Source organism: Amborella trichopoda, chromosome 6 (assembly GCF_054954075.1).
Source record: "Amborella trichopoda isolate Santa Cruz 75 chromosome 6, AtrichopodaSantaCruz75HAP2 v2.0, whole genome shotgun sequence".
In the NCBI taxonomy this organism is placed as follows: domain Eukaryota; kingdom Viridiplantae; phylum Streptophyta; class Magnoliopsida; order Amborellales; family Amborellaceae; genus Amborella; species Amborella trichopoda.
The window spans coordinates 47,175,332-47,201,020 of record NC_142341.1 but is presented as its reverse complement, the minus strand read 5'-3'; the positions used below and the strand labels follow the sequence as shown (position 1 = coordinate 47,201,020).

The 25,689-nt window shown below is 35.5% G+C and overlaps 2 protein-coding genes, 1 long non-coding RNA gene and 2 other non-coding genes across 14 annotated transcripts; 3 read left to right on the top strand and 2 right to left on the bottom strand.

Annotated features, from left to right (window-relative positions):
- Positions 1-1,662: 1,662 nt before the first annotated feature.
- On the bottom strand, positions 1,663-12,656 carry RGS1 (REGULATOR OF G-PROTEIN SIGNALING 1). 10 transcript variants are annotated; one of them, XR_016056893.1, is made up of 12 exons: positions 12,054-12,656; positions 9,408-9,528; positions 9,242-9,305; positions 9,026-9,110; positions 8,769-8,842; positions 5,322-5,513; positions 4,851-4,915; positions 4,593-4,681; positions 3,358-3,596; positions 3,049-3,173; positions 2,411-2,532; positions 1,663-2,288 (listed from the first exon to the last, which is right to left on the bottom strand). XR_016056893.1 is itself a non-coding variant. In XM_020672008.2 (12 exons), exons 1-12 carry the CDS (start codon positions 12,128-12,130, stop codon positions 2,010-2,012), a joined length of 1,485 nt encoding a protein of 494 aa, XP_020527667.1. In that variant the 5' UTR covers positions 12,131-12,656; the 3' UTR covers positions 1,880-2,009. The 10 variants fall into 10 exon arrangements, 6 of the variants coding, with proteins under 6 accessions (XP_020527667.1, XP_088724900.1, XP_088724901.1 ...); XR_016056894.1 differs by having other exon boundaries at positions 4,856-4,915; XR_016056895.1 differs by having other exon boundaries at positions 4,640-4,681; positions 4,856-4,915.
- A 2,683-nt stretch (positions 12,657-15,339) lies between these two features.
- Positions 15,340-15,536, top strand: LOC148781826 (U2 spliceosomal RNA). Its single transcript, XR_016058670.1, has one exon. It is a non-coding gene; the product is annotated as a U2 spliceosomal RNA (small nuclear RNA).
- On the top strand, positions 15,340-16,449 carry LOC110007907 (uncharacterized). The gene is made up of 2 exons (XR_002282235.2): positions 15,340-15,572; positions 16,067-16,449. It is a non-coding gene; the product is annotated as an uncharacterized LOC110007907 (long non-coding RNA).
- A 1,900-nt stretch (positions 16,450-18,349) lies between these two features.
- Positions 18,350-19,923, bottom strand: LOC18441987 (pentatricopeptide repeat-containing protein At5g27110). Its single transcript, XM_006852211.2, has 2 exons — positions 19,151-19,923; positions 18,350-19,037 (listed from the first exon to the last, which is right to left on the bottom strand). Exons 1-2 carry the CDS (start codon positions 19,921-19,923, stop codon positions 18,350-18,352), a joined length of 1,461 nt encoding a protein of 486 aa, XP_006852273.2.
- A 4,362-nt stretch (positions 19,924-24,285) lies between these two features.
- Positions 24,286-24,482, top strand: LOC148781825 (U2 spliceosomal RNA). Its single transcript, XR_016058674.1, has one exon. It is a non-coding gene; the product is annotated as a U2 spliceosomal RNA (small nuclear RNA).
- Positions 24,483-25,689: the final 1,207 nt, after the last annotated feature.

Here is a 25,689-nt window from a genome sequence, read left to right as displayed (position 1 = left end):
GAAGTTTCTCAAAGAGTGCAACTCCAAAAAAATACCAAGTATTTCACTTGGCTCAGTTGTATGTATAGTATACTCATTTAGACTCAACTTGCATCTCCGAGAATCTGAGTTGAGGGTTAGAATATATCATACATTGAGGTCCAAGCACAACCAAATCTGCTGTCGAAAAGATAAGTGTTTGAGGACCTTGTGCTTGGTATATTATATGTAGATAAATAATTTGGCGCAAAACCAAAATTGTTTTCGAGAAGTTAGTGTTTGAAGACCTTGTGCTTGTTATTTTATATATAGATGAAGATTTTGAGTTCAGAGATCCATTGGGTGTGTAGTTTGACTGGCTTATATGAACCAAGTTTGCATTATAATATGGCAAAAGCTTATATCGAGCCTTGGCTCTAAACAATCAAATTAGAGCATACCTCAAACATTTCATTAGAAGAGGCCGTTTTGATGCTCAAATATCATCAAATTGATCATCTCGACATCAAAATGAATGGAAATGAGAAAAAAATAGATTTCAAGTTTTGAAAATAGTGCATATTGTAATGTATTTTTTGACCGTCAATATTCAAGATTTTCAGTTTTCATAGATCTGCTCGATCTACACTATTTTTTAATCTTTAAATTTTATAATTAAAGATGAAAATATATTTAAAAGCTATTACAAAAATGTCTAGCATTGAAACTATATTTCTCGACACTATTTGAAGGTAGGCTCAAATTTGATTATTTAGGGCCTCAATTCTATACAAACCGCACCCTTATAATATTTCACTTGGCTAAGTAATTCAAAGATCCCATTTGCATAATTTGTTTTGGATGAAATATTTTTTGAAAAAAATTTCACGCAAAAAAATTCCATCATGTGGTTAGATATGAGAATATTTTCACATCAATTAGTCTCAATGCAATTTTTCATACCAATTGACAGCTAATTGATGTAAAAACATTCACACCTAACCACATGAAAGAATTTTTTTACTATTCACTCAAGTTGCAAGTTGCAAATTCCTCCTCAGAGTTCTCGTTATAAGTATAGTTGAGAGAGCGCTTTCTCACTGTAGATGACAAGCAAAGGAACTCGCTTCCAACATCAGCTGTGCAGAGTGCTGCAAGTTCTGAAAATTTATGTGTTCCTTTTGCTGTGGTTTGGGTTGAAAACTATGAATTTTTTTGCCCCAATCAAGCAAACAATCAATATTTTCAATAAGGTACCATCGTCCTTTTACATCTGTGACTAAGCCTCAATGCTCCATTTACCTTTTTAGACTTCCCGAGCTTTAGCAGCAGTGTAACAGTTTCACAATTTTTGCATGTTACTGCAATCTCTCTCTCTCTCATTGAGCCCTGCAGAACATTGCATTTTTCTCCACTTTTTCATGGTAGACACTTGGCCTTAAAAAAAAAAAAAAAAAAAAACACTAATTTAATCTTTTATTTCAAGGAGCCCAAACTAGACTTCCAGTTGGCAACTCGTACAAAGATTGGACATGAATAAACAATTCAAAACCCTCATAACTTCAAAAAAAATTAAACAAATGGAAGAAGGATGACACATAATTCATCTATTTCTTTTTAGAAATGTTGAATCTAACTTTTATATATAGTTTGATCATGTCTATCAGAAGGGGGATAAATTTTTCAAAAAAAGCAAAAAATACAGAAATCAAATTCCATCACATTCCACAGGGAAACATTTTAGTCTCGAGCTTCAATTAACACTAGGATAAAAAACCCACTCAACAAGTATACCGCTTTGTTTATTTTTCTTTCTGATGTCACGATGAAATATATGTGGTTGAGAGAGAGAGAGAGAGAGAGAGAGAGAGAGGCAACTGAAAATGGCATCTATAAGAGTAATTAGTGAGAACCAAAAAAAGAGCAAAACAAGAACTATATTACCCCCCAGCTCCCTTCAAAGGGTCATTTTCTTTTTTAATCGACTATGTTGACATTGGCTGTTCTATGGAGCAGATTAATTCATGACCTGATATGGCACATATTTAGGATCATCTTGACAAGCCATCAAAACCAACTAAAGATATAGCAGGGAAGTCCTGCGTGCTTCCTGCCGATTCACTCTGAAATGAAAAATCACCTCTATCCGATGAGCTCTTGTTGAGCGGATCATGATGAAAGGGGTCATCTGCACCATGAACTGCACTTAGCCTTGGAGAGTAATCCCACCCAATCGAACATTCCATAAGATCATTCCTTTCTGCTTGGCTTTTGGTCTCCTCTTTGAACTTGAAGAAGAATGTTGATGACCAATAATCTCTCTCTAAGTTCTTCAAGAAGAAAACGAAATGTTAAGAGCAAAAATCCTACATAGGATATCAAATTTCACTTATCATTGTTTCATTTTGCTACTATCCTTTTAAGACTAAATAAATGAGCCAAGATAGAGTACCATTTTTATAAGCTGCATCAACTCGCTGATAGCATGGTTAAAGAGATCGGGATGAGCTAGATCGGTTGTACCCAGGATTTCCTGACGGGTCTTGTGAGATATGTTAACCTCCATAGCGGAACCTACACAAAACAATGATCTGAAGTGCGAAACAGGTATCTGGATGTTTAAATTTAGTAAAAATCCAAAACTGAGGGCAACAAGAAACAATTCAAATGCAAGTTCAAAGTCCTAGTTTTAGAACGTTTTTTATTTTTACAGTCAACACAAACTGAGAACAGTGTGTGTATGTGTCCCGAGTTTCCATGAGAGAGCCAGAGGATCCATATGTAATAGCAACATCCACGCCATGGCCAATGTGTGTGTGTGTGAGAGAGAGAGAGAGAGAGAGAGAGAGAGAGAGACTTTGTTGCTTCCCCTTCCATTAAACATGACACTTTCAAAGATTAACTAGTTCTTGTGATCAATTGATTACAATTACGATACCCAATAACAGCATGGCATTTAAGTGATCATCAATCTTATTTTTGAAGGAAATCATTTATCATGTTTGAAAAATACAAATTACTGTGATCATAAAGAAGAAAGTACTAAGGAAAAGGGATTAAGGAAAATAACCTAAATCCATTTTAACTTACCATTAACTATGTAGTGTTCAATAATATGCCGTGCCATGTAGATCCTTGTGATAGTATCCCCAACAGGTATCTTACCAAGTTCATGCACCTCGTCATAGAAATGAATGCTTTCCCCAGCCATACAACTGTCATATTAATCAATCATACATAAATTTCACAATCCAAATGATAGTACCATGAGTTGAATCAATTCACTGTAGTAATACAGAAAAATGGAGAAGTATAAGATTCACCATAGCCACGTTCAAAGCAAATAAATGGATTGATATATAATGCTAGTGAATTAAATAATTGAGGTATCAGACCAACCTGTCAGCAAATGCCATAAAAGAGTTCCGGAATCTTTTATTCATGAGAAGTCTATCAATGGGTTCTTTCAAATCTATGTCCATTGTTGTTCCTGTTGGTAAGAGTAGTCCACTAGCTGGTATTCCCAAAGCCCTACCCATGATCCCAAAGTCTTGTGGCTCCTTTTTTCTCAAGCTCATTTGGGATAGAAGAGGTTGAGATATTGACAAAGAGAAGAAAGCAAGAACCATAATGCTTGCCTATATAGATAAAAGCAACAGTAACAACCATATATGTAAATTTTAGGAAGTAACAGAACTAGAAACAGGATTTGAATTTACAACACACACCACATAAAAGTCTCCAAATTCCGAGACATTGGAAAATCAGACTCAAACCAAACTCACTCAGTCCAATAACAAATGAACAATAAAAAAATAGAAAAAAATGTTATAGAAAGAAAATATAGTTTAATCATAAAAAGATAAAATAAACATGGCCTCGCACATGCATCTTACATGTTGCACTCAAGAATGTAATAGACAACATGTCTTCACACGGCATAGTATTAAAAGAGAACTACAGAAAATATTCAGTATTGTATTTGCAAAAGCAGTGGATTGAAACTGGGAAAAGTATCCAGGGAGGTTACAACCAGTCCTGTCCCTCAGATGTCAAATTCGGTGGTTGTAAGAGTGTCATTGACTAGACTCAAAGTTAAGAGGGAAAAAACAAAGCTTCTCAAACTTTGTGACTCACCCCAAGCCATGCAATTTGACATCTAATGACTAAGAGTAATTGTGACCTTAGAACGAAGATAAATGATCCCATAGTATTACAATCCCTTAACGTTGAAAATAGTATCATCATTTTCAGTTTCTGAGCTTTGAATATTCACTTTATAGGTAGGTCAGTAGTGGGACTAGAACGTAGGACATAGTTTTGCAATTGTCAACACCATAACCCTTCAGCCTAGAGCCCAAATCCTTTATTTTCAGAAATGAGTATAAACAACGTACTTAGGCTCAACATGCTTGGTTTACTTAGGACTAACAGAACCAATAGCTTGACTTCTGCCCCAGTCAATCTAGTTTCATCATTAACTACATAATAACTTGATCCAGCTTAAAATCAGTGGTACAGAAAAAATTCACCAGCTAATAGTCCAATTATGGGTACATTAATATTCCAATGGAGATCTTAATATGATTATTCCCAATTAGAGACCTTATAGACTGGGTGAAGTGAAACCATACCATCAATAGCATTAAGAATCTGGAGCTAATTTGAAGCCATGGAATACCTTCATGAAGCTCATTAGCAATGTAAGCAGCAGTCCAAATTCCTGCCACATAGAGAAAGGCATTATGTGACACCCATGTAAATAAAAGAACTACAAAAGAGTTGTCACTTCATGATTTAAATTTTGCAAGCAATTTCAATCAATTAAACCATAGATAGAATCATTAGAAAAAGGAAATCTATCTAGTAGTCCCGAATTTAAAATCTGAAACCTCACAAGAGCGGTGCTCCAGGTGCCTAGATCTGCAGTTTGGTAGTGGATGAACTAAGGTCAATGCTGTGTTGAAACAATTAAGGTGTAAGAATATGAGCAAAGATGTGGCCCACACACAAATACATGGAAATAAGTGTTGCACTCAGCAACTAACAACACAAATCTAGCATTAAAAAAATAGTATCCTAAATTAATCAGATTCTTTCACATATTGGTACTGTAAAAAATTTAAAAGAATGAAACAAATCTTGGTATTACAAGAGAAAATTTAAAGGAAATTATACCAAATCCATATAAAAAAAAATACACACTACCCTCTCCACAAATGGCAAACTACCCTCTGTAAGACAAAGAGACATATAAAAAACAATAAGACAAATGCATAGAGATCTCTATGTAGAATTAGTAAATATGAGACTGTGAATGGAATTCTGGTAGCATGAAAGAAGAAAAAATATGAAAATCTCACCTACAGCTGTGGAAGATACAATGATTCCCCGCAAGAGAGCTCTAAATTCATGAAACCTGAACTCAACATGCCGAACAGCCCAGGTAAAGCCCACCATTGCAGAAACATATAACACATGAAGCAACCCTATAGGTATTACCCAACGACTATGCATATGGCATCGTGGATTGAGAGGTCTCTTTTGATGAATAACTGCATGATGGTAACAGGAGAAAGTCAGCCATTTCATTGGATTGGATGCAGCAAACAGGTATAAGCTATTATTGAGAGGAAAATGATACTCAAGATTTCTTTCCATGAATATGTACACATTAGAGTCAATAAATTGTTGGCTTAAGTAGCCAGGCAATAAATCAGAATTGTTTTTTATTTTTAACTGAATTTCACTAATATCAGAAATAATTTATCATCATCATCATTATCATAGCCTTTTCCCAATTAATTGGGGTCGGCCACATGAATCATGATCCGCCATCTGCTCTATTAAAGGCCATACCTTCAGTGAAGCCAAAAGTCCCCATATCTTTTCAGACAGCTTGCAACCACGTTCTTTTGGGCCTACCCCTTGCCCTTTTAAATCCTTCCACTTGAACTAACCTGCACCTCCTAATAGGTGTCGTACTAGGTCGGCGCCACACGTGGCCAGCCCACCTAAGTCTACTCTCTCTCATCTTATTGCCTATTGGTGTCACACCTAACTTTTCCTGAATGAATTCATTTCGAATTCTATCCCTTCTTGTCTTGCCACTCATCAATCTCAACATCCTCATCTCTGCTACACTTAATCTATGGGTATATCAGAAATGATTCAGAAGCGTATTTCTCTTTATCTTAACAAAAGAGAGCCTCTGTACAATAATAACTTCAAACACTAATCACTAAACCAAATTAGCGCCAATTCTGCCTTAAAAACCTTTTCTTTTGCCAGAGAATCTGCCTCTCCATTGGCTTCTCACCATATGTCTCCACAGATAAGACATATGCCCACTTCCCCATTCTTTGACATTAATGGAGTCTCCTATACTATCGTTCATCATCATCATCATCACGACGCTACAGATTTTACAGTTGCACCAACCATTTCACAGAGAGAGAGAGAGAGAGAGAGAGAGAGAGAGAGAGAGGAAGTTTGGAGGTAGGAAGAGCAGCGGCTGCCCATTCTACATATAGAAGATAGAGAGAGGTTCAAGGAAAGAATGTAATGTACCACTTTTTCGCAAGAAAAACTGAAATTCTATTTAGCATGTTAGTAGGAAGATTGCTTAACTAAGAATCCAGTTAATGAGCGTTGGAAGAATACCATAAGCAACATGGACATAGAGGACAAAAAAGAACATTCTTATAAAAAGGAATTCACTATTTGGAAAGTTGTCGTACACACTCCCTTTCTGATACACTAAGCACCACACTTAGATTTATTGCACTTATTGCAAAAATATATTTAAATTAAAACCTAAACATCTGGCAGATGGCAAGTGGCTCAAGGAATCAAAAGAGTCAGTTATATTTTGTATCACTCCACCCCATATCTAATTTAAGACTTTGGATATGAATCATTTTGTCTCATTCAACAAAATAGTGTCAGCAACATATTGAAGATTCCAGATAACTCATGGATACTGCTTGGTTTATATAGAAATGACAACAAAGGCAAGCAAAACAAAATGGACTGGTGTGTACTTCAAGAAGTTGATAAATATTTCCAAAGACATTCATTCATTACCAACATGATTGTGGCTGTGAAGATGCTCAATCAAGTAAGTTTGTGCTAGAGAAGCAAAAAATCCATGGCCATGAGTGCTCCACTAAGAAAATCTCAAAAACAGGACAAGGACAAAAGCTTTAATAAATATCCTGAAATTACTTTTATCTATCTATGACCCATCCTTGGCGTGAAAAACAATTTCACTGTGAACCAACAAGACCCATTTCTTCACAACCCAATAGAAAATCCTGAAGGGTCGCTCTCCCTCAAAGAAAGCTAGAACCTGTACCACGACAGGCTAAGAGAAAAATATGGGCTAATCAGCGCTCAAAAACTCAGCAGTGATACTCAGCCTTGTCATGGTGCCGAGGTGAGTTGTTGTATACATACTCAGGGCTCTTGAATCCAGGTGAGTACAGTACAAACTCGCCCCAAGTATTGTAGAACTTGTGCCTAGCCGCCCGAGTTCTACAGTACTCAGGTGAGTCGCCATAGTACTCACCCAGTATGTTAATGATGACTCATTTCTCATCTCTCTCTCTCTCTCTTAAGGGAAGTGAAAATCTGCCCCCCGTTTCCATCTCTCTCTCTCTCTCTCTCTCTCTCTCTCTCTCTCTCTCTCCCCACACACACACACACACCCCAAAAAAAAACAAAGATCTATTATTTCCTTTTATTTTTCTATTTTTGGAATTTTTATTTTTGGGATTTTTATTTTTATTATGCTTTTTTTAAAAGAAATTCTTTTAAAGGACTTTTCATGCCTGTACACTAGTTGGGCGAGTCCATTGAGACTAGCCCTGAGTTACTCGGCCATGGGCAGGGGCTGAGTCACAAGCCTGAGTAGAGTATTTAAGCCTTGGGCTAATAGAACTCAAATTCAATAAGACATATTATTAGAAGAGATTATATACTATGAGACCATAAATTATTGTTACAAGGAGGTCACAATCATTTTTAACCATTGAATGTGAAATCCAATCGATTGAAGTGGGTTACAACATTCGAGAAATTTCATCTTGGACTTTGTACTCAATCAATGACACATCCTTCACCACCTAATTTCACATCCAATGGTTATTAATAATTGTGACCTCCTTGTATCAAAAGTAAATAGTCTAATTGCATACATTTCCTTATTATAACCCACATAGAAATAGATTATTACAAATTATTCAATATGAATCATATATTATATATAATTTTGTTTTGCATATGTTACACGGTATTATTTCAATGTGAAGTATTTCTGGCAATAAAAAAATAATTTGAGAATAGAACTTAGCGGACCACACAACATCTTATCTTTGGTGAGATGGTGAACACAATCAAAATTGTCATTCCTGGCTAAGAGGCTCCAATATCCTCCAGTAACCTTTTGTTGGACCCATAAAGTCAAAATTATCATCCATGGCTTAAAGGCTTTAATTGATTAATAGGACAGAACTTCAGATTAGATGAATAATTATCTATAGAGAATCTCTGACTCTAAAGACTATTAATTATGGGAAGAGCTGAAAGGACAATCTATTAGGTTTTTTAAAGAATTGATGGATAACCACTTAGCTTTTTAAAGACATAAACAATGTCATTGGAAAAAGATTCTGCTGTGACATACCAAAAAAACATAAAGTATGCATGAGATTGTATAAACATAAGTATAAAGATCATCATGAACAAGACAGCACAGTCAAAATAAATATACTTGGACATCAAGAGTATGTTATTGAAATAAATCTTACAGGCAGCAGCAGCAATCCATGGCAAGAGGATCAATGGAAGTAAGATACGTGAATTCAATGGTGGTAGACGCCTCCTATAATATCAAAAGAGAAAATGCAGCAACAATATTATCTGTCATAAATACCCAAACCATCTCAAGTTGTTTTCATTTGAACTGCCCAATTAGCTAGAAATATATAACGGAGTACACCATCTTAAAGTGGCATACTCTGAGGGGTTTATTCCTAACAATCGGATGACTAAAAGAATCACTTACTTTACAAACAGATAGTATAAGTGGTAAGCCTGTAAAATGCGGCAGCTCAGCAACAAGCCAAATCCACAGGGACCCTCACCCCAGACTGATAATTCAATCCAAACATAATCCAATAATAAAAATCATACGAATACATTAAAATAAGGCAAAAACGTTCCTTCCAATCTTGAGGCTAAATATAGTTTATAGCAAACTAGATTACAAAGGTATATATACCTGCCCAAATATAGCACGATTGCCATGGATGCTTTCGCTTGAATTTAAAAAATTGTACAGACATCTGCATGGATTAGGATATCTCTCACTAACATGTCTAAAAATTCGACACTTTCATAGGGTTTGAAAAGAAAAGTTTGATATGTTAAGTATCAATTAATCATACCACTAAGGACAATAGAAGACAGAAGCTGGCAAGGATTTGGACAAACAAAAGTATGAAGTTGCTTCCTATCAACTTAGGAGGCTTGTGAACTGCATAAGGAAAAGCAGCTCGTGCAAAAAGCCTGCAAAAAAGGCCCAGATGTTACCGATTACATACCATTCCCAAATCCTAGGACATCCAGTTGCTTACAATGATCACAAGAAAAGCTACCAGCATGCAGAGAATGCATTACATATATATGTGTGTGTGTGTGTATATATACTCTCAACTAGGGAAGGCATTGGGACAACACATTAGTCAATCCCCATAACCCAACATATACCAGCATTCAGATGCTCAGCAGGCATTTGCCAGATGTTACCAATTACATACCATTGCCCAAATCCTAGGACATCCAGTTGCTTACAATGATCACAAAAGAAAAGCTACCAGTATGCAGAGAATGCTTTTTTCTTTCTTTTTCGGTTTTTCCCTTTTTTTCAAGACATTGGGACAACACACCAGTCAATCCCCATAGCCCAACATATACCAGCATTCAGATGCTCAGCAGCTTTCATGCACGGAAATTTGCACAACAAAACTATGGGGAGACAGGGTAAATAAAAAACATCCCAAGAAAACTATGAGTAAGCAAGACAGAGAATCGGGTCTTGCTCCTGTTAAACTGGAGCAGAACAAATAGACACTTCCACTGCTCTAGTAAAAGCATCAGAGTGATGGAAATACCCAAGTGACGTCTGCCCAAACCGGACCAAATATAATGGCTCAACTGGCCCAAAGTGATGACATAGAACAAAAGAAATGCCTCCCTAAATGCACAGACTCAAAGTTCTAAGTCTCTGCTGTGTATTTTGAATTGATCAAAGACTTGGTAAAGTTGATTAAGCAATTACTTCAGTCATCCCTGGTTAAGTCTCCCAATCAAATTGTGAATTTTTGCTCCATTTTCAGGGTTGGTTATTGCGTGAATCTGATGACCTGTTAAGTTGTATTGGCTCAATCAAGAATTCAAAGGCATGACGAAGTCAGTAAGCTATGCTTCATACTCAGTATACAATTTGGTAAATTTCTTCCCACTGTTTATCTATGAGGCTTCCATTTTGCAACATTCTTCCGGATATGTCAACTTACAGTTCTTGCCATTGATTCCAACAAATTTTTTAAACTTAGACTCAAGTCTGGAACCAGGCAAGGGTTCAATCCAAGACAGTAAGTCAGATATGGATGAGTCTTAAAAGGCAGAACGAAAAAATAAACCAGTGAAACTCAACCAATTCCCAAGGTTTTTCGCTCAGACCCAGGCCCCAGCGACTAGTCTGTGTCCAACTCAGACTCTTCAAGTTGTAAAACATTGATTCCAACATAGAATAGCCAAGACATGTTACCCATGGCGCCCAATAATATCCAGATACTAAATCCAGATCACACTCCTAGGAAAGTTTCAGTTAATGCATTCATCACAAATCAGCCCCAATCCCTCCAATGATATATATAAACTGTGAAACTGCAAGGCAACCCCCCACAAGACTCATGGAAGGTCTTGAACCAACAAGTTCAATCAAGGGAATTAATGATCAGGCCATGAAAATCAACACTTGGACCAAAGGTACATACAACACCGGGACCCAATAATTGCTTAAAGCACAATTTCACTCACAATAACTAAATGAATAATAAATGTGAATTAGGATAAATCACATCTACCTATGCACACAAATACAAATGCACACATATAAAATTTGTTTTTTCCGTGTCTATTGACCAGGGGTTTCGAAATATCTATCATTTATTCAAGGATGAGGTTTGTATAATGTCTAGGCTTTATGAAAACAAAATAAATCCATACCTCAAATCCTCATCTGGAATCACTTTTGGCAACGGAAATCTCCATGAAGGCTCTAAAATCAATTTCTAACACCATAATGAAATTTGAAGCTCAAAAAATGGTACAGATCTTGCGGACCTATGAACACTTACTTACAAGGCGAAATGAACGGTCTGGATAATTTGTTACAATCTACCCTATTTTTAAAGCTTGAAATCATTTTTTTTTTACAACCATAATGTTCAAGCCACGATGATCCATGTAAAGGTTTTTAAATTCTTGAATTGTAAAGCTTTACTTATTTTGATAGGGCTGCAGCCCTATCAAACCATTTTCGTTTATTCAATTGTGGACATTAAATTGTTTGTCTTTGTGTATAGTGAGAGGAGATAGACATAGTGGAAGAGTAAGTGAGCGAAAGAGAATGAGAGAGGGAGAGAGACTTTTCCATATATTTCAGGTTGAAGTTATTCTCTCACAGATTATTCATCACAATGTATGAAACCCAATTATAGGTTTTTCAATTCACCATATATTTCAGGTTGAACTTTATCTAAAGCTTTTCTTCAAAAAAAACTTCATCTAAAGCAGGATATGCATCTCAAACCCCCTACCTAAAATCACACACTCATAAACAAAATCAATGAAAAAGTTATGGGTTTTGTTACCAGCTATAGAAGTAACCCAAAAATTTGAAGCCACTGACAACAAGTAAATCAGAAACCAGTTCCCCACATTCTCCAAAAAGAAAGAAATCCTCCAATTAAAGGGAAAGAAGTAAAGAAATCAAACAATAATGGAGGAGTAAAAGGAAGGTTTACAGGATCATGCAGAGGATGGAAATGGCAATGGCTATGTAATCGCTTGGGCATCCACCAAGAACAGAGCAGTTAGCCATGGTTAATGGTATTTTGGCAGATTGGGCATCTTTTTAAGGTTTAAGCTCGGCAATGGAGAGCAAAATTGAGCATTCGAGCGAGAAAATCGTATGTGGAGAAGGTCGAGGTTAGAGAGAAGAAGTTGTCGAGAGAGAATGAGGACCCTAGAGAGAGAAAGTGCCCGAAGTACGAGGGAAATGTCTCCCTCTGATTTTCCCATTTCCATTTCAAAAGGTCAGTAGTGGTGGGGGACTTTCAGTCTCAGAAGTCACTTTGAAACTACGAAAATTGCACCAATATCTCAATTCTTTGACATTAGATGTTCTGCAAATTTTCGAAATTACGCTTAAACAGTGATGGGCAGATCTGGACCGTTGCCTGACATCAATGGAAGTATAGTATGAAACTATCAAGTTTGAGAATAATTAGAACCATTATTATAAAATCTGGCGGTCTGGATTAGGAATCTTCGATTAATACTGAGAATGGGTTTGGAGTTGGACTGATCCATGCTGGAATTATGAGTGGTTTGGTTTTTGTAAACTCGCTCGTTCCGTAAGGAACTAGGCAAGTTTGTCAAGGAATGGGGGTGTGCAAGTTTGTCAAGGAATGGGGGTGTCTGGATGGGTCAGATCACCTAATTCCCACCTGTCTTAATTTTATTATTTATTATTTTCTAGTTGTTATTTTCTTGATGGATTGGTTTTGAAGAATCGGTGTAATTCTTCAATCCAGATCGGCTACTAGTTTATACAAACCGATCTTTAGGATGGCCGATCAGTTTGGAAGTGTCATGGCTAAAAACAATTGATGGAAGGTACGGGGGAGAGTGGCACTCACCATGCGTCAATCTCACTGGAAATTGTTTTGGCAGACAAAAGCATCAATATGATGGTTTCAACATTTCAATCTCATGGAAAAGAATAGATTTTACAACTTTTGAAAAAGATTCATCTTGTAACACATTAACAGTCTATTTTCAAATGTTAAAATAAACAATTAGATTTGTATTATTTTTTGAACTTCAAATTTCATAATCAGATCAACAAATAGATTTTCATTGTCATCGTAGGCGTTCCAATGCTGAAACTGCATTTTCTAGTGGTGCTATGAGATACAACTTTATATTATGTTATGCAGCACTAAACCTTGTTTAACTGCGTCGTTCACTCTTCGGTCTATATTAAAGCGACCATATGGAATTCTCAATATATATTTGTTATTTCTTTCTTTTTCAACAATATTTGTATATATTATAGATTGATTTTATCATGTTTTATCTTCTCTTCCTTTCTTCTATATTATATTGTATAAGTGGGGTGCTTACTTATTTGGGTAATTGGGTGATCTCTCGTTCTATCCAATGTCAATATTCAAATAAGGTATGTTTTATTCTTATCCATCCTTTTCTTTACATTATTAGAAATCTAGTAGATTGATTTTCTTTTAGATTTGTATTAAAATTTATGGTGAAATTTATAAGCATGCAATTCAAACTATTTTTTTCTATTTTAGTCAATGATTAATTTACCGTTTCTTCTTTCCCAATGTCATGAAAACTTTTGTCGAGTAAGTAAATGGTTTTTCTTCTTTTTGCCTTTTTTAACTTTTCCTTTACATGTAACAGGCATGTTTGGAAAGCTAAATAAATGACATATTTTTTATAAATGTATTCAAAATTTATGATGAATTTGTTGAATTGTTATACATGTAATTCATACCTTTTCTATTTTTCAATAAAAGTCAACTTGCTATTTACTATTTTATATTATTACCGATGATTTGCTTTTCCTTTCTTTTTATTTGCATTTTCCTAGGTGGCTTTTGCATGACTTCTATGCTGCCTTGAGAAATCTGTTGTTTACTCAAATTTTAAAGGACTAGCATTTTTCTTGTAATTTTAAAATTTAAAAATTTATTTAGGTGTTACATGGCATTTGATATTTTACAAAACATTACAAAATTTTCAAAATGGCAAATCCGCTTTATAAAATTTTATTTTTAAATTTATAAAACTTTCGCTATCTAAAATAATAAGAGACTAATTATTTTTTAACATTTTTCAATATTTCAAAAAATTAGACTATGTTATTCTTAACCCAAAAGGAAAAAGGCTCGTAGCCTGTTTCCGTTTTTTCCAAAAAAATTATATAATTAAGTGTAAAGTTTTATGATTCAAAATTATTTACAGATAAATTTTTTATTTTCCAAATTAAAATTTTGTATTGTTTATATTTTGACAAATTTTCCTTTTTCAATATTTTGAATATATATATATATATATATATATATATATATATATATATATATATATTTAAATATAAAATTAGTTTCAAAATTTTTGTTTTTTTAATTTATGGATTGTAATAGTTTTTAATTTCATTCATGGCCCATTAATCCATTTTCTTATAGACTTTTAAATTATAAAAAAGTGCGTTCTATTAATTATTATCAATTATTTTATTTTTTTGGAAGCATTTAGGCTTGATCTATATTAATGTAATTGTCTCATGGGTGTGGCTTGTATAAAGCTTAGGCACTAAACAATAAAGTAAGGTGAACAATCAAATAATGTTGAAAGATGTTGTTTTAGTATTGAAAATCTTTGTAATTTTTCTCATCTCAATAGCTTACCTATTGTGTATTAATACATTATGAAATATTATAAGTTACTAATAGATAAATCCCCTCAAGGCATCTATTTGTTTGTCTTTGATGACTCAACCAGGTTATATTTGTCTTTGATGACTCAACCAGGTCACATAAGAAATTATTCCCAATTAAACTTTCTAAAAATTGACATTTTCTAAATAATGAATTTATTAACAACAATGGTAAAGAGCATGCATAATACTTTCATCTATTAGCTTTACATGTTATTATTAATTATTTATCACAAATTTTACAAATTATTTATTTTAGTATTATTGTGTATTGTTAATTATTTATAATTCCACTTAGATTTTTATTAAATTACTTTATTAATGCATGATAATATCATACATGTGTTTTATTGGACTTTATTTTCATATATTATTTTATTGAATGAGATTGTGCAAACTTTTGTGCACTACAATACTAGTTATTATTCATGGAGAAAGAGGTATAACTGTTGTTATTATTGATGGAGAGAGGCATGACTGTTATGATTTTAATCCCACATTGACGGTTGGGGAAGTTTCGGGATACATAGGGGCTATAAAAGCATACAGCAAAGACATTCTAAAGCATACCTTTCTCGGCCTTTTGGCTAAGATCAAGTGTAGTATCTGTTCTTATCAGTTTAATATCTGATACGTGGTCCATAGGACCACACGATATTAAATTAATTTTTCAGTGGGGGAGGGGCCACCGCACTAGCTTGCTAGTCGGTCCTTCGGGCGTCGCCCATGCGTTGCACTACTGCACGGGCATGGCGCACCCCTATCAAATCAAACTCTAAACTTGGGAGACTTTTCCGTGGTCTCTCTCTCCCTCTCTCTCCCCTCTAATATTAATTCATTTTCTCTCTACTCTCTTCTATTTTTCTCTCTCTAACCCACGCTTCTCTCCTCTTTCTAGCCCTTTCTTGTTAGTCGTAGGACCTCTCTCTCTGGTAACCCTTCCTTCTCTTCTCTCTCTCTCTAAGACCTCGTTCATGTTAATCGTACGACTCTTTTCTCTCTCTAAAAACCCTTCTCTCACACTTTTTTCTCTCTAAAAACCCTCCACTCACACCTTTTCCTCTCTCTAAAAACCATCCTCTCACACCTTTTTCTCTCTCTAAAACCCTCCCCCCCCTTTTCTCTCGAACCCTTGTCTCTCATGTCCTCTCCTCTCTCTTATGTGTTAATCCTATGACCCTTCTCTCTCTAACTCCTACTATCAACATCCTCTTATATTCTCTCTCTAACTCCTCTCTATATGTTAATCGTAAGACCTTTCTCTCTCTAACTCCTCTCTCATGTTGATCGTAGGAGTCTCATTGACGAACGTGGTGTCTGTTGTGACATGTTGATCGTAGGAGTCTCATTGACGAACGTGGTGTCTGTTGTGATGGGTTGCCTTGCCGGAGTCTCGTTGATGAACATGGTGTCTGTTGTGATGGGTTGGCTTGCCTTATGACACTTCTAAGGCAGAGCAGTGTCCTATTTGGGAAGGACCCTTGATCCTATGATTATGGTATGGTCTTGTGGGATAGAATTATTGTATGTTCTAGGATCCTAAGTTTTGAGATGTGACTTATTAAATTTAGCAAATCGTCATCAATGTTTTTTTTTAATTAATTGAAGTATGATAGACGAATTCTGATCCGCTAGTTTGCTCTATATTAAAGGCTATACACTGCCATAAATTTTCATATTTTTCTTTTACATACCAATATCACAAAAAAAAAAAGAGGAAAAAAAAAACAATTTTGCTCTCTATATACTTTAAAAAGAACATTGTCTTAAGATTGAATAGGGATTGCCTGAAGGGCAAGATCTAGAACTCAAAATTCAATTATTATTGTTTTTTTTTTGAAAAGTAATCAGGATCCCGAAACAGCATATCAAAAAAATCCAAGCTAGTTCTTTTCCAAAGAGTTAAAAGTATAACTATGCTCATGCTGGAGCATGTTGTACGTGCCAGTTGTTAATGCTTTCAATGAGAGCTCGATCAAAATGAAACACTCATTTTAATCATATGAAAATGTCGCAAAGGGGATGAGAAATAGGCTAATCATTTTGCATAAAACTTGTTTTGTAAAGGTAATTTTCTCCATTTTAAGTGGCATATTTTAGACTTCTCTTGTAAATGTTTTTATTTCCATTACTTAATAATAAAGTTCAGGCCAACTTTTAGCTTTCAAGCTCCACTTGTCATGTAAAGATACGACCCCAATTATTCATGAGATCTAAATCTCACATCCGAAGTGATTAGTTTTCAAGGAGTTTTCTGTTCACTCTCAAAACCATAAAATAACGAGGCTCCCTCTCCTAACAAAGAGTCGACATCCATTAATTTTCCAAATAGAATCAATCGTTGTAAACCATGCTCAATTCAACCTCATTAGCAATTACATTACGACATGGAGCTACGAAAGAAAGAACAGTAGGTGATCTCTTATTATTTTCTAAATGAACTCCCATCAAAATTGAGTTTCAAAGAACCACATGGACATAGATTCCATCTTCATACTATATCGTATTTGATACACCCAATTTTATAACGTTATCCGAATTGAAAGAAACACCACCAGTGTCTCCATATATTTGTTTTTTTATCTGACCTACCTCTAACACCTTGCCATTAAAATTTCTTATGCTCTATTATATCAAAATCTCTCACAAAATGGTCAGTCTAAAGGCCTTGAAATGATTTCCCCATTCCTTGTTAGATTTGGAAGATTTAAATGATCAATGGAGTCAGAATACCTTTCAGGCAAGTTGATGAAAACACCATGTTATTCAAAGCTTAACTTCAAATATGTTGCGAGAAAGGACAATTCAGAAATAGATGATCTCCATCTTCCTCATTGTTTTTACAGTTAAAAGAAAAGATCGACGAGAACTAATCCCCTTTCCTTTAGTGGTTCACTGTTAACACCTTTCCCTTACTTACCAGGCACAAAGAGTAATTTTATGAAGAGAAGAAACAACAACATGTATTTAATCCACCTGTTTCTTGCTCCCATATAGCCTTATCATCAAATTCCGTTGAGACAAAAAAATTCTTCAACCTATATAATTACGATGTAAGTTAACTGCGACTTCCTGAACCCTATTATATTTGCAATAGGTATTCCAAAAGACCTCGGTTCCTGTTCCTGTAGCCACTTCACAGACCTTGACATATCTATTATCCACCACTACGAAGAGATAAGGGAATCTAAGTTTCAATGATACATCTCCCAACTATTCATGGAACCAGAATTGAGTTTCATCATGTTTAGCAATCATCCATCTTGAGTTCCTTACGTAAATGCCCTAACGTTGTACTAGGGGTGAGAACGGGTTGGATCGGGGCCAGATCCGGATGAAGATCATGCATGGCAATTTACTTCAATTGAACTGAATCCTGGTTCCTCGTTGAAATTTCTATCAATCATAACCATTCTTGCTTTCATGGATTCACACCATTACCCCCCTTGATGCATAAATATTTGATACCAGGATATGAGCACCTTCATCTTCTAGCCTATTATTGATGAGATGCTTAGCAACTGATTCACCCCAGCCTAAGGCATTATAAGTTTGGCATGCACCAAGCAATGCCCCTTAAGCACTTGCACCCATGCTTTTTGTCATGGCCATGCTCTTCTGCATGGGCATGGTCATCAAAAGACCATGAGCCTCATCAAGCCTACCAGCTCTGCTCAAGAGGTCAACCATGCATGCATAGTGCTTCTCATTAGGCTCGATGCCATGGTCACGGGTCATGACATGGAAATAATGCTTACCTTCCTCCACCAAGCCTCCATGGCTACAAGCTGATAGGACCGATAAGAAGATGACCCCATCAGGTTTTACACCATTCATTAACATCTCATCAAAAAGATGCATGGCTTCTATGGCATGGCCATGCATGCCGTAACCTCGAATCATTGAACTCCATGCATGCAAATTCTTACATGCCATGCCATCAAAGCAAGCGTAAGAAGAAGCCAAGCTGCCACACTTGGCATACATGTCGATGATGATCGTCATCCCCACATGTCCAATTTCACAAAAATTCCTTATGATATATCCGTGGATGCATGATCCATGCTTTAGGCTTCCCAAATGCCCACAAGCCGATAATGCACAGACTAGAGCTGCCATATCAGGCTTAACACCCTCAATTTGCATCTGATGCAATAGCTTTAATGCATGATGGCTATGTCCATTATGCACATAAGCTCCCATCATGGCAGTCCATGAACAATACTTCTCACAGGCATTTGAGCAAATATGAGGCTTGAACAACCTAATAAGCCACGTTTTCCATAGCCATCAAGAATAGAGGTAGCAACCATGATTTCATGGTCAAGACCAACTTTAATACAAACACTATGAACCTATTGCACCATCTCAGATAACCAATTAGCACCAGAATTAGCACAAACCTTTAGTAAACCAGTGAAACTGTTCGCGTTAACTCTAAAACTATTCTCTCTCATCTCTCTAAAACAACCAAACGCCTCCAAATCCATCCCTCTCTGTGCAAACCCAGAAATCATTGCATTACACAAAGCAACATCTCTATGATAAACTCCATCAAACACATTACGGGCACCTCTAAAACACTGAATTTTACAGTAGAAGCTCACAAGACAAGCTCCGAAGCAGCAATCATGTCCAAAACCCATCTTTAAACCGAACCCATGAACCCCTTTTCCCCATAGATTTTCAGACATATTCATACACGCCATTAGAGCTGAAACCAAGGTAATTGCACCAGGCCTCAACCCCTCTTTATTCAAGCGCCCAAACAATCTCAAACCCTCATCAATAGCTCCATTTTCAACGTAAACAGAGATCATAGCAGTGAATAAAACAAAATCTCTCTCTTCTCTCTCATCAAACACCCTTAGTGCACTTTTTACAAATCCTAATTTGCCATAAAGGGCCACAAAAGAGGTGGCAACTGATATATCAGAACTCAAGCCTTGTTTGAGAGCTAAACAATGGAGAGATGGAGCACAGGGAAGGGCAGAATTGGAAATTAAAGATTTTGCCAAAAGTGGAAAGGTATAAGTATTAGGGCGACCTCCTGAACTTTGAAACTGGTTAATGAGTTGAAAGGCTTTGTGATGACAGCCATGGGCAATGGCTTCTTTGAGGAGAAGATTTAAGGTGAAGACATCTTTCATGGTCACGTTGCATTGGAGATTGTTATGGACGGCTGGATTTCGCTGCGAGGCTGTGGAAGAGGATCTGGGCCGTCGGTGGATGGACACTCAGGAGGCAGGAGTACTCCAAACTTTCATCACTAGTCATGAACTCTTGGAAATATATGTCTCGGGGCCAAATTGACCTGGTTCAACCATATCCACAGTAATGTCGTCACGACCATACTCTAGAGATTTTTATCATAGTCATCATAATATGGTCATGACCACACCATTTTTTTGTCATCTTAATGGGAGTTCATTGAAATTTCATAACGGCTTTTCAATTGTTTTGAGTTTTGGGACAAAGTAGTCCTCCAGTTATTAGGGAGCATTAATAGAACTATAACAAAACGAGAGTCCCTCCATGAAGTTATATCCTTGCCCAGGGGCTGCCTCCTTTAAACATAGGGAGATTCTTGAGTCTCGTAAAGGGAATGGGGCTTGGTCGTAGTGGTGGCACCCCACATCTTAATCACCACATTGTGGTTTTCAATTTTACCGTTAATACTTTTACACTAATAATTTCAAAAACGCTAGATCTTAATGTACTTGAAAAAACGGGTAGGGGCTTGTCTTTCCTATTGAATTACCCACAAAAAAAAAAAAAAAAAAAGGAAAAAGAAAATAGTACAAGACCATTTGCTTGTGGTATGAGGAGGTTACGATCAATCATAGCAATGAGCTGTGAAATATGTCATGAAGTTCAAATTATTTCTTGTAGACTTTGAATAATGGTATAACTCACCTATCTTAATATCATATTTAAGTTGACTGTGACATCTTTGTACCAAAAATGAATGATTTTATTATACATATATAAAACATACTCACTTAAAGAAAGAATAATAATGGCATAAACTTATTTTGAAAAATCCTAAGCTTTCTTGTAACATTGGGGAGAGAATGTTAGTCCAAATTCATATATATATATATATATATATATATATATATATATATATAGATTAAACTCTCTCTTGATGTCACATAGAATCAACTGAAGTGGGTACTATGATTTAGAAAACCATGGCATCAGTTGTAGCAAGGATTTGACGGGAAATATATTAGAACTAAAAAGTTTATATAAGGTTGCAATATTAAAATGTAGAATTACGTATACGCCTAAAAAATCCATCAAAAAATGTTGCTTTAATATTAGAAACCCTTTAATTGATCATCTCGACATTGAGATGCATGAATGTGAAAAAAAATAATTTTGAGTCCAAAAATTAGTTCATCTTGTAACACATTATGCAGACCGTCCATTTTCAAGATTTTCATGTGTTTATAGATCTACTTGATTTTAACCATTTTTGCCGTTTACAGTTTTATAATTAGATATGAAAATAGATTTTAAGATAATCCTAATATGTTTTTACACCAACATTACATATTATGATAAAATTTGGAGGTGCGCCTTAATTGAATTGTTTAAGGTTGCAACCTTATAAAAACCACACTCATATTAGAATTCACCTAGGAGATGAACTATTTTAAATCTTACCCCATTTAATTTTAAAAATTCCATAAAAAAATACATGTATTCATGAGTTGTAACAGTTAGAAAAGAGAATATTGTTAAATAATATGTTTGGTGAGGTTACAAAAATTTTCAGGACTAGAATGCTTTGTTTTCTTTTCTTAATGGTGATAACAATTGCACAACCGAATTCTATCTTTCTTTTTCCTCTGCTCCCCTTTTCCAAAGAAACCCAATCCTTGTTCTTTTTGTGAAACAATTCTCAAGGAGGCATCAAGCCTTGATTCCTCTTCTTCAGGGTTTCATTAGTGTGTATTGTGTCAGTGTGGGTCGTGTTACTCTTCTTGGACAAGATCAGAGAGAAGCGTTTCTGTGCATAAGCTGCAGGAACCAGAATCCGAGTGTTTTGGTTATGGATTTTCTTTTTATTTTTCTCTGTCTCCCTCGGCTTTGGCATGGGATTCGGTTCTTGACCGAGGCGAGTAACCTGGGCAAGGTGAGATCTAGAGGGCTTACCTTAAGTAGTGAGTAGTGTACGAGTCCAAAGGGAACTAAAAGATGAAAAATAGGAAATTTTTCATAAATAATAAAAATGGTAAATACCAAGAGTGGAAAAAATGAAAAGAGCGAGCCAGATTTCTTCCTCTTTTTAGAGAGAGAGGAAAAGGGGGCAAATTTCTATACCCTTTTAGAGAGAGAGAGAGGAGCATTTTGGAGAGAAAATTTTGAAAGATCTTAGAGAGAATAGATGTGGGCTACCGAACTTCCAGCAATTAGCCCCTTTTCAAAATTACTTACTAACAAAAAACAATGAGACAATTTACTTTTCATATAACAAGGTTGAAAATCAGTCTTAACTATTAGATGTGAAATCTAATGGCTAGAGAGGTGTCATTGACTAGACTCGATATTCAAAAAACCTTTTTTCAAACTTTGTGACCTACATCCGGTTTCACATCTTATTGCTAGTGGTGATTGTGACCTTTTGACATTAAAGACAAGTGCAATTGCTTATTTTTATTATACCACTAAAGGACCAATCCCAACAGTCCAATTAGAAGGAACGGTTGGGAGCGTCACAGTACATATAACTTCAAAAAAGTCCATATAACTTGCACATAAGAGTGACATACTAAAAAGCTCCCCCTTTGAGGGATATCTTTAAAATTCCACCCACCCTCATCAAGCTTTCCAAGGACATGAGAATTACAAGTTGTAATTAGAATCTTGCTTCCTTTTTCAAATGCTGCTTATCAATAACTTGAATATCATCTTTCTTTTCTTTTCAGTCTTAATATCTTGAATATCATCCAATACGAGAAACAACTTTCATCCCATCTAAAACTCGACAAATCTCCTTTTGTGCCCATTTTAATGTAGGAGTTTTTGGGCATCAAATTTCATATGTGAATCAGGACATCTTAGTATCAGGAGAAACAATGGAGTAAGGGCAAGCCTTTTGGACACACTAATCCATATCAATTCATCAAAATGGTCTGTTACCCTTTGATGTTTTATGGCTTTGAGAGGATTGTGGTTTTGCAGTACCTCATCCCCACTTACAAAGAGCATAAAGGCCCCATCTCTTCTTCCCTCATCTAGTAGCCAAGGAACTAATATGTCCAGTTCTTTTTCCCAGTCTAACAAACCAGGAATACATGGCCCAGTCCTGCGCTAACACCAAGCTCTCTGACTCAAAAGCATTTTCTTTTTTTAAACTATTTGATTTGGATGGGGAATCTACCATTTGGGTTGAAATCCAATCGAGCATTTCGGTGATCTTCTTAGTCCTCTTGCCTATTCGGTGGTGGAATTCAGTATTAGAAAAGGAATGATGGAGTATTCTTTTTGCTTGTGTCTTGGCTTCTCTAGCACTGATCAACACATAAGCAATTTCATCACTTCCATCACTAAGCTTCTTCGACTAGGCATTTGGGACATCTCCTTAATTGTGCCTTATCTGTTCCTTCGCTTAGAGCTGCTTCATACTTGATCCCGAGATTCTTGAGTAGCAATTTTTTGGGCTTCTCTAATACCGAGGAGCTTAAGTTTTATAGCACTGATTCAACAATGGCTAGTATCATGCTTCTTCTTGCCAGGCATTTACCTTTTAGTTTTTATACACATTACGCATCCAAACAACGTCCCTCCCAGATGATGCATTGCATCCTTCCGTTACTCGATGGCCCTCGAATTTTTGAAAGAGAGAAACCAAGTCTAATCCCTTAACATGTATCAGAAGGAAATTTTATTGATTTATTTTAAAAGTTGCAACGAAGAAATGTCAGCTTTTCATTAAAGCAAGCATTTGGTGGGTACGAAAGTGTTGATTTGTAGAGAAATAGCTCCAACCCAACTTCCCAAGCAATCATAGTTTTAGAACCAACCCAAATTTAAATAAGAGAATTCATGACAAATATAGATGAAATTTCTTGAATAATAAATGATTAAGTAAAATGAACTCCCGCCTCAGCTACCTGAGTAGGCTCATAAAACCCAAAAACTATGAACAAATTCTACAGAAATTGCTGGTGCCAAAATATGAATAAATTCTATCTGGTACCAAAATATGAATAAATTTTATGGAATTTGCTTCATCAATATTAGGAGCCTGGGCTAAATTTACACATAAATACCCATACAGCCTTGCTCAAAGTGACAAAAAAGAATTAAACATAAAAGATGATCACATTCTTTTGAAATTTTCAAGGACTCCACTAAAACATCACTAAACTGGGTGCCTGAAAAATATTTGCCAAATTTTTGGGTACTTAGTACCTTCTTAATATTCATGTTATTGAATTTGTTTTCACATAGAGAAAGAGGTGTTTGTCTTATGATTTTAGTCCCACAAATCATAAAGCATACCTTTCTCGGCCTTTTGCCTAAGATTAAGTGTAGTATCAGTTCTTATCAGTATAATATCTGATACGTGGTCCATCGGACCACACGATATTAAATTAATTTTTCAGTGGGGGAGGGGCTTCCACGCTAGTTAGCTAGTCGGTCCCTTGAGCATTTACCATGCGTTGCACTACTGCACGGGCATGGCGCACCCCTACCAATTCTATTCCAAATTTCTCCGATGTTTTGCGCTTCATGGAATGTATTCATTTGAGCCTTCATTTGGTATTTTCTTCTACAAATCACAAGGATTATAGATTGGGATAATTTTATTAATCACAAGTTATATAGTTTGGGATAAGTTTATACGAGGTTCTAAACAATCAAAAACGTAAAAAATTTCAAATTTCTTTTGATGCCCAAATATCGATCATCTCAACATCAAGAAGCCAAATTTGTTTTAATGCCCAAATATCAATCATCTCGACATCAAGAAGAATTTGTTTTGATGGCCCAAATATCGATCATCTCGACATCAAGAAGCATGGATATGAGGAAAAAATGAATTTCAAGTTTTGGAAACAGACATCAAGAAGCATGGATGTGAGAAAAAAATGAATTTCAAGTTTTGGAAATAGTGTATTTTGTAACGTATTTTTGGATTGTCAATTTTCAATATTTTCAAGTTTTCATAGATCTATCGATCTACAGTATTTTTGGAGTTTTAAACTTTATAAATAAATATTAAAATATATTTTAAAGCTATTGCAAAGACTTTCAATATTGAAACCATATTTCTCGACACCATTTGAAGGTAGGCTCTAATTTGATTGTGTAGAGCCTAGGCTCTGTATAAACCCCACACTTTAAGATTTTACCTATATGTTTTGATTTAATTTCAAATGTATATTAAATATACATGATTTTTAGTTGGAAAAATAGAAAGGGGGTAATGTATTTAATTGAAAAGTGGGGTATTTTGCTAAATTTCCCTAAATCATTTGTCTACGCATAGTTGTAAAGCGGAATTCATAAAATAGTAGCACAATAACATTTTAGATAAAAAGGGTTTCTAAGACCCATATCTGAATCCGATCTCGATGGGTTGATTATGGAGATTTTCGGAAGAAAGCCTTGTCTATTAAATGCTTCAATGATGACTCTCGTCTCTCTCATGTGTCAAGGGTCCCTATCTTAGGCGTTAATTCTTGGTTTTTTTTTTAATAGACAAATGATGTTACCATATCATGAGGCATCATGGTTATTATCATCATCATAGCCTTTTCCGAATTGTTTGGGGTCGGCTATATCGTTAGAAACCATATGGGATCTGATTGGGGCTAAGGATTATTTGCAAAGCCCAGCTCCAAACTTTTTTCTCCTAACAAAAAGATATATGAAAAAGAAATATCAAAATCATAATA

Coding starts and splice junctions, on each gene's coding strand:
- RGS1 (XM_020672008.2), bottom strand. CDS start 12,130: ATGGCTAACTGCTCTGTTCTTGGTGGATGCCCAAGCGATTACATAGCC. Junction 9,306..9,407: donor GTCTTCTATTGTCCTTAGTG/GTATGATTAATT, acceptor TAATCCATGCAG/ATGTCTGTACAATTTTTTAA. Junction 8,843..9,025: donor TTATACTATCTGTTTGTAAA/GTAAGTGATTCT, acceptor TTGATATTATAG/GAGGCGTCTACCACCATTGA.
- LOC18441987 (XM_006852211.2), bottom strand. CDS start 19,923: ATGAAAGATGTCTTCACCTTAAATCTTCTCCTCAAAGAAGCCATTGCC. Junction 19,038..19,150: donor GCTAATTCTGGTGCTAATTG/GTTATCTGAGAT, acceptor GTGGCTTATTAG/GTTGTTCAAGCCTCATATTT.